Here is a 15,329-nt window from a genome sequence, read left to right as displayed (position 1 = left end):
TTATTATGAATTACTTTTAATAATATTTTGGGTTGAAAAATAATCTTCTTTCTCATTTTCACTCACGAGAAGACTTCATTATTTTTTTAATTATTTCATTATTTTGTTCTTATACTGTAGCTGGACAGCTAAAATGAAGGAGTGTCTGATATACAGTACAATAGATTAGTGGACTCTTCTTTCATTTAGTTCCTTTTAGGCATTAGGCCTTGCACTGATGTTACTTTCTTGTCATCCTCCAGGATACCCCTTACTGTACCCATCGCCAAGCAGGACAGCTTGCTTGAGAAAGACGCCATGTTTAGAGACGTAGCTGGTGCTTCATCAAGGCAACCTTCTCAAGACAATGGATGTGACAGCACTTTCATGAGCAGCACTAGCAAGCCTGAACAGGTACGGTAAAAATATCCATAGGACAGATGACGTCCATTTAAAGAGAAAAATACTTTATTCTTTATATTTTATTAGCTGTTTGAAGGGCATTTCCTTCTTTACATGATTATATTTCTGTCATTATTTTGAATTAGGTGAATTTTGCTAAGTATCTTAAAACCCCCCAAATATTCTCTCAAATTCAATGGCTTACTTAAAATCAATTTGAAAAGGGTAAGGCACTGTCCATGCAAACTATAGAGTATATATATCTTAGTCTTGACACTTACAGTAGCTCTGCATACATTTTCAGTATATGAATAATCCGTCTTTGGAATGAGTAGACTTTTGTGGAACACCGCACACATTTTATTATGTTACAAATATTAGCTCACTAAGTTTGAATTCAAACTTAATACCTTACAGTTATGAAAACAGTGTTCATATAGCTGGACAGCTAAAATGAAGGAGTGTCTGATTTACAGTACAATACATTAGTGTACTCCTCTTTCGTTTAGTTTCTTTTAGGTATTAGGCCTTGCACTGATGTTGCTTTGGTGATTAGCAATAAAAATGCTTAAAAATAATGTTTAATAGATGCCTTCTGGGGAGACTTTCAAGGTCTTGCTTTTACTGTGTGCTCCCAAATTTTAACCACACTAACGTTAAAGTCAGAAGTAACGTTACAGAAGGGAGTGCATCACATCAGATCCCACAATTCATCTTTCAGCGGGGACACTAAGGAACTTCCTTGTACTCCATATGCTTTGTTGTGTTAGTGTTAAGGAATACCTTTTTTAAACAAATATTAAAATCCAAATTAAATTAATTTGAAAAAATTCAAAACAATTGTTAGTCATGCATTTTTTTTTTGTATTTTCATCTCAAAATTAAGCATTAACGTTGCAATATATGTATATGGTCATTATCTGGAGAGAAAAAATGAAAAGGAAATCTACAAAAATATCAGTCCTTCGTTTGGATTGTTTGGAAAAACTAATTGTATGGATCAAAATTGGATTCCTGGTCTGTCTGCAGAAAGGATCACTTTAAAGTTTTGTTAGGCACTTTGCCCTGTAGACATTCTAGATTGTCCATGTTATGCTATATCTGTCACTGACAAACGGTTAGATAGATAATACTTTATTAATCCCGTAGGGAAATTGATGAAACAGTTACAGTAATTCATTTAAAATGCTGTGTGAGAGATTGTTTCTTTTCCTTATACTGAAAATGATCAAAATGAAAATGATATTTACATTTTGTAAGACAAGACATTTCGTCTGTCCCATTACAGCAAATGACAGGCAAGGGAAAATCAGCTTCAGAAGTAGTGATATTCTTCAAACAGAATGCCTTTGTGGGAGGAAGTTTCAGGTTAATGAAGTGCTTGATGTTGAATTAAGGAAAGTGACTGAGGAAGTGTAATTATCACAGTGTTTGCTGGCGAAGAGCTTAAGGACCACAGATATTCTGTCAATCAGATAAAAGATATATTTAATATGAGACAAATGCTGAATTTAGTTTAGAAAGAAGATGAGGGATTTAGTTAGCTTTAGGCATCTCCAATTAATGCTTAATAGAAGCTCCATTTTCCTGCCTGAAATATTTTAAATGCTCAGTTGTCACCAAGTTCTCAGAAGTCGTCTTAGGGGACATGTGATAGAAACCTCAGAGCAGTGCTCAGAAGTATATATATTAATAAGTGTGAGGATCAGAAGATACTGACACTGGCCTATATTTCATGAAAAGAGAAGGACAAAGCTGATCTGATCTACAGAATTTCAATTTTTTCTGAGAATTCTTTCACTGCCCCTGCTGCTTGTTCATGTAATGGGTCATGTGAAGGATCACAAAATAGAATAAACTGTTATTCCTGTTCTCATTTTGCATTCTCCAGTAAAAGCTTAGATGTAACTCTTAGATAAACCAGGCAGTATCCACAAAATGGGGGAGATATCCAGAATTCTGCATCAGGGGGCACACCACACCAAGCTGCTGACAAAGATACAGCTGTTTTTCATGGATTCTCTGATATGAAGACATCAAAAATAAATGGTTTGAATATTTGTGTTTTCTAAAATAAATATAAAATGTTTTATGTTTCAGGTAAAGTTAATGCCACCAGCACCTAATGATGATCTGGCTTCCTTGAATGAATTAACTGACAGTAGTCTACTGTACGAAATCCATAAGCGTTTTGGAAATGATCAGATCTATGTAAGTACTAGAGATTTTCCTCCCCTTAAATTTATTTTTCACACAATATGAAACCTGGCTATGAAAATGAGATATTGCTGAGGAGATATACTTCTATATCACCACTCACCAACTCACCACTGGCAGCCCACTGAAGCTAAGCAGGTGTGAGCCTGGTCAGTACCTGGATAGGAGACCTCCTGGGAAAAACTGAGATTGCTGCTGGAAGAGGTGTTAGTGGGTCCAGCAGGAGGTGCTCACCCTTCGGTCTATGTGGGTCTTAATGACCCAGTATTACACTATACTGTAAAAAGGCGCCGTCCTTCGACTGAGACGTAAAACTGAGGTCCTGACTCTCTGTGGTCATTAAAAATCCCAGGGCGTTTCTGAAAAAGAGTAAGGGTGTAACCCCGGCATCCTGGTCAAATTTCCCATTGGCCCTTACAAATCATGGCTTCCTAATAATCCCCATCTATGATCAAACTTTATCACTCTGTTCTCCTCCCCACTGAGAGCTGGTGTGTGGTGAGAGTACTGGCGCACTATGGCTGCCGTCGCATCATCCAGGTGGAGGGGAGTCCCCATTACCTGTAAAGTGCTTTGAGTGGAGTGTCCAGAAAAGCTATATAAGTGTAAGCAATTATTTTTGCCTTAATTAAGTTTTGCCTTTCATCTGGTGAGTTTCTTTGTGAGTGAGAAATGGAGCACACAGGTCAGCAGAATCTCTTGCCTGTGAAGCCTCACTAGGATGTGGATGAGGCACATTGTGGTGAATTGGCTCTGGACTATTTCCCTTCCCTGTGGAGCACAACACCCACAGCCCAGTGGGGCAGGGCTTTGAAATGACGTTTTCTTATTGCCCATCTGACACAGGTTGACACATTTTGTTTCACTAATGAGGAATGATGTACATTAGTCCAATTTAGATTTTGATTATTTGAAGACTTTTTAAATTTGCATGCTAGGTAATAAACTTTGTAGGTCTAAACATAATGTAGCCTGTTGTGTATGATGTACTGTATAACTAATGGAAGAAGCATCCTAATCACTTTGATCAGCATTTTGAGGTGCAGCATATTGCTTAGTTCTGTATTTCTGCACAGTTGTATGTTATTTACTTTATGCCTTGTTATTTAATTATGCTATTTAATACTCTATAAAATGGGAATTAAAGTTGTTTAGGAAGATATGGTCCAATCTTACACTATTTTTGCAGGAGCTCTTTAAAAAATAATTTCAACTTATTTTTATTTTTTCAGTCTTTTGTTCACATTGTCTGCAGTGAGAATGCATAGACCTCTATTACATTTTTCAGAAGGTTCCAGTTTGTAGAACACAGCGGTGTATAACTAGCAGGACAATTCAGCATTCTGGTGCTTGCAGAATAATAGTACAATTGGTTTCTTAAAATAACTGAAAAATTGATTTTGTGGTGCAGCCTGTGCTGCCTTAAAAAATTAATTCCACACCACTTCCCACTTAAAGCTTGTGACTTAGAAAAGACTGTAGCACAGACTTAAAAGGAGCCAAAGGAAATGTTCCAGCTCGTTGTGTATGAAAACTAAATATAGTTTGGCCTCTCACTGAAACATGCGCAGAGGGGTACAATGAAGTAATTGCTTGAAGTAAGTGAAGGACAAACATGTAGGGACCTAAGACAGGCATCATTTTCCCCCAGCATACTTCATTATTCATGACAGACCTCTTTATTTTTCAAATTAAACATTTATGCAGAAATGTTACTTTCTTCTCTGTCCACTTGCTACAGTACCATAACGTAAATCATAAACCCTGTCCAATGAGAAAGTATTTCAATATAGAAGTCAATATAGAGTTTTCATACAGTTTTAGAAGCTTTATGTGATTGTTGCACCAGGACTTCCTAGTTTTCTATCCCAGCTGGCTGTTGTATTTAACTAATCTGACTCTTTTTAACATGCTAACAGCCCTGCTATTGCTTTCTGTTCGTTAGATATGTTAATACGTTATTTACTGTATCTAAATAATACATTAAAGAATTTTATGTAATAGTATGCATGACTGTTTTCATTCAGCTCATCAGATCAGTTGTTGCCTTGAGGGCTGATACACAAATTGAATTGAAAAAGTAGTGTTTGTAAATCTATCCGAAAACTTCAAAACTTGGATAATTCTGTATGGAAATTTTTTTTAAAAATCACTCAAAACGGCAAAACATTTAAAGATGATGCGTTGAATTTGTGCAAATACACTTCCAATGGCCAGGATTTGTTAATACAGCTTGGATGACTACTGTACATCCATGGCAATCCACACATCAGGCTTTATAGCTACAGTATGGTATGCTTTATCTTCTTATTACTTTATACAACACATACCACTGTTTTGAAACGCAGGTTCGTGACAAATATAAACTGTATAAAATATTATATTGCATTAAAATCAAAATATATAAATACAGCACACGTTTCAATTTTCAAACATTGGATTAGCATTTATTCCAAACATTCTAGCATTTTAGATCTTTTCTGAGTCCCATTGTTTGAGTGCTGGAATTACTTATTATTATACAGTATACTGTATGGTGTAACACATTTCAGCACTTTTGAAGAGTAATTCATCAAAATGAATTACAACTTATAGTTAAGCAGCTGACACACATAATAGACAAACACTTAATTCATAATGCTGTGATAAAAGAGATTGCACTGTGCATATTCTTCATGAATATAATGACATCATTTTCCTTTCGATTTGATTTCCACAAGTCCATACAATATAAAGTGGACTCATTACAAACATCATTTATAGCTTTTAAAGTAACTGATTAGTGTGATTTCCCATTGAAATTGCATGCCAAACAATTTTATTTGGATTTTATTTTCTCTAGCATTGTTTGCTTTAAAATTACCTGAGGTCGAAAGAGAGAACCCAGTATATACTGTATACAAACTCTTGTACTCTCACCCTCAGTCCCTTGCGTTCCCATGTGGTCCTGTTGTAGTGTTTTGGACTGGTGTAATAGCTGCTTCGTTCCACCATGAAGATGTAACGTGGATTGCAGATGGCAAGCTACTTTATGTTTCTTTAGGATCTTTCTTGTGAAGGAAGTGAAATGGATACATCCAAAGCCTCCCATTCTTTCTTTATCATTAAAGTGGACCCCAGATTGCCAGAAGAAGATTACATGAGAAGGGGTTTTTGACAAGTAGTCTTGGGGACTCCTAATTTATTGTGAAGGAAATTAACCTTTTAAAAGATTGAGGGTACCGAAACCATACAACAGACCTAATGGCAGGATAGCTCTCAGGGGGGTCATTGTGCACACAAATTAGTGTTTAAAGTAAAATGTACATAGATTCCTGTTGAGCAAGAATGAGTACACATATGGCGACTGAGAAAAAATGGACTTCTTTTATATAGTGGGCCTGTTTGTGTTTAATCCTGATAAAAAGGAAAATCTAATTATCAGGCATTAACTTTGTTCTTCATATAAAATTACTAAAATTCAGCAGTTTAGCGTTTAAAAAAGTCCAAAACAAAGCTTGCAACACAGGACTAAGGAAATCTTTAGAATGTCACAAAAATGATGACTGATATAAAATTTTATGAACTGTTTTCAGGCTCAGCTTTACATTTCAAGATACATTATATTTCATAATATTGCAACTATTTTTTCTTTATACTTAATTTAAATATTTTGTAATTCATTATTTACATTGGCATAGGCTAGATACGTAAGAATGTGATGAAAAGCCACAAGCACTTGAATTTTTTGTCACAAAATCATGAAGAATTCAATTATCTATTTTTTTTATCCTTTTGTGTACTGATGAAAGGATTAGTAAAGATCAGTGCTATGTACTTTATGTTACTTAAGTTAGGAGTAATGATTCTTTTTCCATTTTGTGTTTGTTTTTCAGGTAAACAGTTCATGTCTCTATTAATTCCAAAATAGAATATACTGTACGTACTGTAGGATGCTGTATAACTAGTCTGTTTCATATCTACATTGCATCCTTTTTTCTTTTCAGACATATATTGGAAATATTCTTTTACTGGTTAACCCAAATAAGGAGCTTCCGATTTATTCAACAATGGTAAGTGACCTTTGCCTATTATAACAGAAGTTGTAAGATGTACTTGTTAAGTCACATGTTGTTATCCAATATCACATAAGTGATAAGTAGTACATGTATTTTATTAATACATGTCACAAAAAAACACTTGTTTCTATATGAATAAGGCACAGTTAATTTAGATTTTGATAGTGAAGGCAGTGCGTTACCTCAGTGCTTAGACATACAGTATATAATATCATACATCAATCCATTATCAGTAAACTGATTATCTCAGAAGCTTAAAGTACAAGATGGAACTGATAGACCACAAGTGCAAAACCCCCAGCCCCCAGTGGAGGGTGAAAGACCATTATAGGGTCACAGAAAAAGAGACAGATTAACAAATGAAAACAGACCACCAAACCAAACAAGAATGTTTTTAGAAGGAGGTAGAAAACTATGGAAACCACTGAAAGAACATGGAACACGGAGAGAAATCTATACTGAGAGACACCCAAATCAAGATAAGATTGGCTTAACAAAATTACTACTTCTTGATGAAATTCAACATGCAAACTTTGTAAAACTATAAGAAAAAGATAGATACTGTATTTACAGTATGGTTGATATATTTTCTACCAAATATGTATTCTGTTCAATTCTTGAGATAACTTTTATGACCAATTGAACCATAAACAGACCTTTTTTTACCAGAAGAGCACATTAATATGTTTAAAAAAAGAGAGGAAAATAATTTATAAAATATTCCTTATGCCAGGTGTTAAATTCAGTAGGGATTATGCAGTATAATGGATTTCTTGGTTATTCTTCAGGTACCAGTAACTTTCATATTACATCAATGAATGCTGTGAAATATCATTAACTTTGCACTGTTACTGTACATGCTACCCAGTTCTAGAAGGCTTAATGGATGTAGCTATTTCCTTCTGTATACCAGCCGAATAGTAACTCTAAACATTCTGAGAATTCCAAGGGATTTTCTGGAAAACAAAACAAAGGTTAAAGTTAAAGGTTAGTCATGGTGGTCCCATGACTCGAATCTTATTTTAAATTTTGGATTGCGAAATGACATGAAGACTGCTGTTTATTTAATGTTCATGCCAAAAGGTAAGGTTAAGACAAAAATGTCTCTGGAAACATGCCAGAAATAGGTTTCAATATAGAAAGGCCGATAGCTGTAAAGGAAGTGAACAAACAAATGTATGAAATCTGTGTTATTTTACTGCCAATATATTTGTGTCTTGATAGATACTGTAAGTAGATGATGTAATTAGTGGAGTACCACAGGAATCTGTATTAGGAACTAATTCTGATTTATATCACCCATCTACAGTACATATTGGTTTAATTAGTAAACTAGTTCCATTTGCAGATGATACCAAAACAGAAACATTTGCAAACACTATTGGAACTGCATAAGAAAACTAAAAAAAGGTATAATTCAGTAGAATTCAATACTGGGCAACAAAATACTGTTAATGTTGATACATCTTTTACATCTTCTAGGCAATTTGAGGAAGCAATAAAAATACAAATAGAATGTTAGAATATATAGTTAATAGCTAAGAATTTAAATCAACAAATATGATGTTAAAATTGTGCAATTCACTAAGGCCTTATTTAGAATATTATGTACATCTTTGGTCGCCTAATTACAAAAAAATGCATTCCTGGTCTGGAGTGAGTTCAGTGAAGAGCAGCAAGATACATTCCTGGGTTTAAAGAAATGTCCTGTACTGACAGTCTAAGAGTACTGGTCCTTTTTAGTCTTAAACAGATATGACTGTGAAGGTTTCTGCTTCAGTATCTGAAACTGAGAAGATAAGGCACAGAGGGGTGTGGAGTTCTTGAACGTGTGGCCCAGAAAATGTTGTTGAATTACATACCCTGACTTCAATCCTCAGATAAATTATCTACATGCAATCAAATTTGCTAGATGGACCAATCTGGACCTTTCCTTTGCAGCCTTTCGTATGTTCCTATAACTGACACATAGATGGAGATGCAGTAAAACTGAAGTGCATACAATTGGTTAGCTATCTTGTGGCAAGATAGATGTAAAAAAGTAACTATGATCTTTTTTTAATTTTTCATATACAACCATATGATTTAATTATATTGAATATAGTGAATATAGTAAATCATTGTAATTGTAAATTATAAATAATTGTTAATTTTGAGTCACCCCTTTATATTTAAATTATAATACATCATGTTATAGTATTTTTTATTATTTTCTAATTATGATACTGTACAAAAATAAATGAATGCCACAAAAAAGCAGAATTAGAGCTGAAATGACCTGTTCTTTCAACATCTACCTCATGAATTTCAAGCATCATTTGATTTTAATGTAATCTGACTGTGTCTGTAAAGGAGAACAGTGATAAACAGCACAGGAGACATATGTCACATCATCTGTGGTTTTCTTCTGCTGTCAGACCATCTCAGTCCCAAAGCCTGTTGATGTAACCTTATGCTATCGGTCAAGTGTGAACCATGCATTCACAACTGTATACTTTCTCTGTGAAACCTGGTTGCTTCAGATGGCACCTACCTGCTGTGTTGTTCATGCCAGTTAAGATAGCAAGAATTGTCATGTGGCCTTTCAGGATTATATGTCATTAGGCAGAAATTTATTCCCACCTTCTGCTTCACTGCATTGTCTAACTGTGGGTGACAAAAAAAAATCTATGGGGACATCACCTGAGGTATTGAAGTGGAACAGAGTACAGGTGTCTAAGCAGAAATTCTGATCATGTCTCCCTCTCTGTGTTTTCCAGATTGTTGCACAGTAATGACCTCCAAATACAAGAGAGGAATTATGGAAGAGCATGCTTTAGCATACTCTCCATTACTTTTTGAAACACAACAAAATAAGAAAATAAGATAGGACGTGTAAGATCAGAAATGTGTACTTGTCACTTAACACATGCAAAGCTTTGTATAAAAAGCACACAATGTAGCTTTGCCAATTGTAATGACACCGCAATAACGCCAGAACTTACTAAAAGGAAGTGTTGCTCACAGGAATAGCTAAACATTAAGTCACCAGGGCATTAGGGCCCAGAGTAGGCTTGTTGTAGGTTATCTAAAGCAGGAATATAATATTTGATTGTTATTTAATTTGGAAACTGTGCTCTACCTGTCGTTATACAGATACAACCACTCTCACCAACATAAGCAAAAGAATGTCAACATGTCAAAGACTGAGGAACTCAAGGAAGTCTAAAATTATCACATAAAAATAATATATTTTAAGACCAATTCTCCTGCAATATTATTACCTTGTAATAGATGTAGTACATAACTTAGATTTTGTCTGAACTCAGAAGCAAGCCTACACCTAGTAAATACTAGGATGGGAGACCTCCAGTAAAAACCAGGTTGCTACTGTAAAAGATGTTGGTGAACCAGTAGGTGATGCCCTTCCTCCTTGTCCAGAGTTCCTACATCAGTTCCCTATTATTTTGATAGACTATACTGTTCTATATGAGGAGATGCCTTCTTGAGAATGAGATATTATACTGAGATCCAGACTCTGTAAATGACTTGGTCATTAAAAATCCTAAAGGACAATCTGAAAAAAATAAAGTGCTAAATTTAATGACCTAGCTGAATTCTACTATGGGCTTGCACAATCTGGTTTACTTAAAATTTGCTCTTAATTCAGCTGTTGAAACAATTTCTCATTCCTACAAATGATCTGCTGTGTAACAGTGCTTCAGGTTCATAAATAACTGCTACGCAGCACCCAACTTATCACTAACGCAAAGTAAGTTTGGGCTACTGTGGGATTTTAAGTGCTATGCAAACACAAAGGAATTATTATTGATGTGTTGACTTACATTACATTTAGTGGTGGATTACATAAAATAACTAGGTAGTTGCAGCATAAGGGTTACATCTGAATTATTGTAGAACAAAACTGATAACTTTCATAATGTTCTTAGCTTAATGGTTTAGCAGTAGAACTACCATAAACTTTTGGTGTCAATTATGCTTATGTTTTAGGTTGTGTTTTAAATTGATTAATTAGAAGTGTTTGTTATATTGGTTGGTTTTAGCTTGAAACTTTCTGTAACCTCCATTTGGAATTCTGGCTATTGTTAGGTCTAATACTAACTTCATGGGCAAAACCAGACAACAAAAAACAAAGGTGAAATAAAGATACTGTATCAGACATTGTGATGGGCTGGAGTCCTGGGTATACAGTATCTTGCCTTGAGTCCAGGTCCCCCAGCAACCCTGTACAGGATGAAGCAGTTTAGAAAATGGATGGAATAATTATTAATTAATCATATTAATGCTGCGTACACAGCATAAACATGCAATGATCATAAATGACAACTGTGTACCACCATGGAGGGACAGCCACTCCATGCTGGTATTGGTTTTAAACAGCACACACGGCTTGATGGTAGTGTGTAGACGTGACCTGGATTATGGATTATTGATCATAGTTTTTATTGGGTTCAAATCCCAGTTAGGTACATTGCTACTTCACCATTAAGAAAGGTATTCAATAGAGATTGATTGAGCTACATAAATGGGTATATTTATACATTACATACTGTAAAGCCTGTGCTGGTATGACACACAATGGAAAAGGGTTTTCACTTTCTGTGATAGGACAAATATCAGTAAAATACTAGCATATAATTGTACACTGCTGATTTTGTTTTCCTGTATGTTAATGATTCAGCTTGCACTGCTTTCTTGTTTCTGAAAAGACTGACTCATGGTTTCAATACCCTAATCCTTTGTTCCTGATAAACATAAAAGGGTAGAAATTGAAAGAATGAGCTGTTTTTTCAGTATGGGTATAATATGCAGTTTTTTACACATTGTAATCAACTAAAGGTAATTTTGTGTTGCAGGTTAGCCAGCTTTATGTGAGCTCCAATGGGAGATTGTGTTCCTCTCTCCCACCTCACATCTTTTCCTCAGCTGAAAGAGCATATCACACAATGTTGCAAGAGCAACGACCTCAGTGCTTTATCCTCAGGTACAATCCCAGCCTTCTTACCACTTGATTAATAGCCAAAAGAATCACCTTTTCCCCTAAGGGTCTTTTAAATGGCAAATTTTCAATTGATTTCAGTTTATTTACTCATCTGTCTTCACAAGCAGTCTGCTCCACAGGGGCTGTACTACATCTTCTTGACAGACACTAGTGGCAGCAGTAAGGTGATTTTATGCCTTCGAGTTTTAATTACAAACATTAAATTTATATAGTAATTAAAGGATTACGGTAAACAATCAGGGACTGGGCTACTGTATTTCCTTATTCAGTTAATATCTATATATGTGTTGTAGAGTTTATTCGTGAGAAATTAATCTAAAATATTTAAGAGCATGTCCAGAAGGACTAAACATAGCAATGGCAAACATAAAATGTGTATTTAATGATAACAAATACAATGTGGAAATATGTGTAAAACCTAAAAATACCCGCTGTCTTTAAAAAATTCAATAATAATAATAATAAATAATTTCTTTGCAGAAGAACTTCCTTTGCAAGAAGCAATATTGTTTTCTTGATAACCCCCTTCAAAAACATAGAAAGCATTCTTTATCATCTCTGTTAAATTCCAAAAGGCCTTTTTTATCCTGTTTTGCATGGATTCCATTATCCTGCCAAAGCACATACAGATAATGTTTCTATAGTCACTAAAGGGAAAGATAGACATTCTAGAGTTTTCCTCACAGCCATGAATTCAGTAAATCACGTTGGTATTACATTTACTAAATTACAGTGCTTTACAAATGAAGTCGCCCCTTGCAATTAGGTCCTATATTGTCAAATTGCAAATTAGGAAAACACATCTGTTTAAAGTGAATATTTTTAATTAATCAAACTGAACACTTTCATTTGTGAAAGAAGGTTATTGTAAATGTCAGCAAAAACTACAAATTACAAACTTTGTACACCAGGATGGTGCATTTGTTTGTCAACAGCCTGGCTAATGACGATGAGCTAATCAATGGCCACGTCAATTAGACTTTGCATATAAGACAGGAGTCAATACAAGACTTGGCTACCAGCTATATATTGTAATTGGCTCATTCATGATAACTAAATTGCAGAGTGAGCAAAAGATGTTGTTCTACAGACTGGTTGTCTAACTGGATAGTTTGACAAACACTTTAATTGTCCTAGGAACTAGACAATTACAGTAGCACTTTATAAGATGTTTTTACTTGCAATAGTAGGGTGTTGTGTATACCACTTCAGGCAACCTAAAAACAAAATCTGCTTGTTTCCACAGTGGAGAAAGTGGTTCTGGGAAGAGTGAGGCTTGTAAACACTTAGTGAAACATCTAGTTTCACGATACAGTACTAAGTTCTGCTCACTGGGATCCAAGATAAAGCATGTGAGTCTACAACCGCATCTTCTCTTATACTGTTACTCAATGTGCAGTTCAGCATAACTGACAGATACTGTATATATATAAAATACATACAACAATCCTATAACATGCATTTTTATACACTTCAATTACAGTTGCAGTAACTTAGAAATTATTATTAACCTACTTGTTATCAAACAATACATAATACATAAACTATAATAAATGTTCTTTACCCATTCAGTTATTGATTTCTCTAAGCAAAAAGAAGCTACTGTACGGTTTCTACTTAGATTTCAATTCATCTCAATAATTCAAGACACAAAGTATGACACAATTCCAGTATATACAAAGTTCTTGCACAACTCCATTGACATCTGTGGAGCTAATGGTGAATTAGTTTAGGAGATAAATCATTCTTAGAAAAATAATAATTTAGTTAAATAATAATAATATAAATAATATAAACAATAATTAATAGTTAATAAATACTTAATCTACAATATGTATTGAATTTGACCACTACTAGGATTATTTGTAATCCTTATATTATTTGTAATTATTTATAGTGTATAAACATTTTAATTTTGTTTATTTATTCCAGTTTGTGACCTCAATGTGACTTCTTTGGATAACTTTTCTAATCCAAGGGATTATCTATTGTTGTGAGACCCCAATGATGAGAATAATGAAATAATGAAAAGACATGCATTATTATATGAGCTGGCACATAACGCCCATCCACCCACTCACATACAGATCTGCTGCTCAGTTGTGTTGCCGATCTTCAATTGTACACTTATGTTCCCTGGTGTTGGATTTAGGTTACTGCAATTTACTGGTATATCCAACCTTTTGCGTGTCATTAGATTGTATTTCCTTGCTTTTAACAGCCATAATTACTTTATAAATAATAAATTAATCTATTATTAGGTCTACAACTAGCTTTAACCCTACAGTAAGGTTACTGTCCCTCTAACCTGACATAACATTTGGACAGAAAAATGTATGACATTCTAATAAAAACACTTTATTTCTTTATTTTCAGCTTAGCTTACATTTTTCTTGAACAAAATCATGCAGCATAATTAAAGAATCAGGGGTAGTGAGTACACAGTTATGTAAGTCAAAAGTCATAAGCATTGTACTATAAATAATCTTTATATACTGATATATAGATAGATATACTGTATATCTATCTATAACAGAGTGCAGAACTCTTAGAAACTTCATTCATAATTCCACTATATTTAAAACATTAAAGTTAAATGTTTACAAAGTTCTTGAACCATAGGTCATATATTTAAGGATCCCTGAGGAAGTGTACATTTATTACGTTGTGGGCTTTCAAATGCAATGCTAGTCTTCTTTCTTTTGTCATTCCAGGTAAACTGCATCCTTGAAAGCTTTGGTCATGCTCAGACAAAACTTAATGAGAATTCAAGTCGTTTTATGAAGTATCTTTCATTGCAGTACTGTGAGAAGAAAAAAACTTTAGTTGGTGGTAAGCTTATCCACATTTGTTTTAAGTTTTTGGATGTAGCATATCTTGTTAATATGCTATTAAAGCTGTTACATTTTCTTATTGCTTATTCTTTTAGTACGTCTTCAGTTGACAGTTAATTGATATTACTGGTTTACACTTTGATATTAATCAGAGTTTTATTCATATTTTTAATATATTAATTCCAATGTATTTAAAATGTAAACATTTGTTTACTTTAAATTAAGTATCTGAGAGTCTTTTAAAAAGTATGTGGAAAGCAGCGACATATACTGTATACCTATGTCTTTGTTTCAAAATACTTTTTTGAAGAATGTAAAAAAAAGACATGATATAGTGCTGATTTATTTGATCTATACAGCCTGACCGTATTAAAGAAACATCTCCTCAAAACACTATTGATTGCTGTAGGAAATTGACATTTAAGCCAAAGAAGAGAGTTAGCCAAAGTACATAGCAAGAAACTAAGAATTAAGAAATGATTTCAGAGACAAATGAAGGAATAACTACCACTGTAAATAAAAAATAAATTAGACATGTACAATATTAAGTACATTTTATACTCACATAAAGCAATTCACATAATTTCAAATAAGCAATGCATAAAGAATAGCATTGCAAACTGCAAATCTTTAACAAAGTTTTTCTTGTTCAGTGAGGTAATTATTTGTTGCTTGGATGAATCTTTGTCTAATGGTTCATTTTTTTTCATTGCTTGCTCTTGAATTAAATTCTTCAGAAAATAAATACAATATGAACACTGACCACAAGAGGGAGATAAAGCTCTTTTAAAAAAATCCACACCACATATTCTATAACTTTCAAAGCTATAGTATATT

At 34.0% G+C, this 15,329-nt stretch overlaps 1 protein-coding gene across 1 annotated transcript in view; it reads left to right on the top strand.

Moving 5' to 3' along the window:
• The window catches only part of myo16 (myosin XVI), a 138,192-nt gene that overhangs the window by 39,869 nt on the left and 82,994 nt on the right, over positions 1-15,329 (top strand). The window contains exons 9-14 of the mRNA XM_088914495.1: positions 243-393; positions 2,482-2,592; positions 6,585-6,650; positions 11,513-11,640; positions 12,905-13,010; positions 14,373-14,490. Of these exons, the coding sequence (XP_088770621.1) occupies positions 243-393; positions 2,482-2,592; positions 6,585-6,650; positions 11,513-11,640; positions 12,905-13,010; positions 14,373-14,490 (680 nt within the window). The remainder of the gene's footprint in view (positions 1-242; positions 394-2,481; positions 2,593-6,584; positions 6,651-11,512; positions 11,641-12,904; positions 13,011-14,372; positions 14,491-15,329) is intronic.

This window comes from Atractosteus spatula, chromosome 4, assembly GCF_055471065.1.
Source record: "Atractosteus spatula isolate fAtrSpa1 chromosome 4, fAtrSpa1.hap1, whole genome shotgun sequence".
Classification (NCBI taxonomy): Eukaryota; Metazoa; Chordata; class Actinopteri; order Semionotiformes; family Lepisosteidae; genus Atractosteus; species Atractosteus spatula.
The sequence above is the reverse complement of the archived record's forward strand: the minus strand, read 5'-3'. Positions and strand labels throughout refer to the sequence as shown.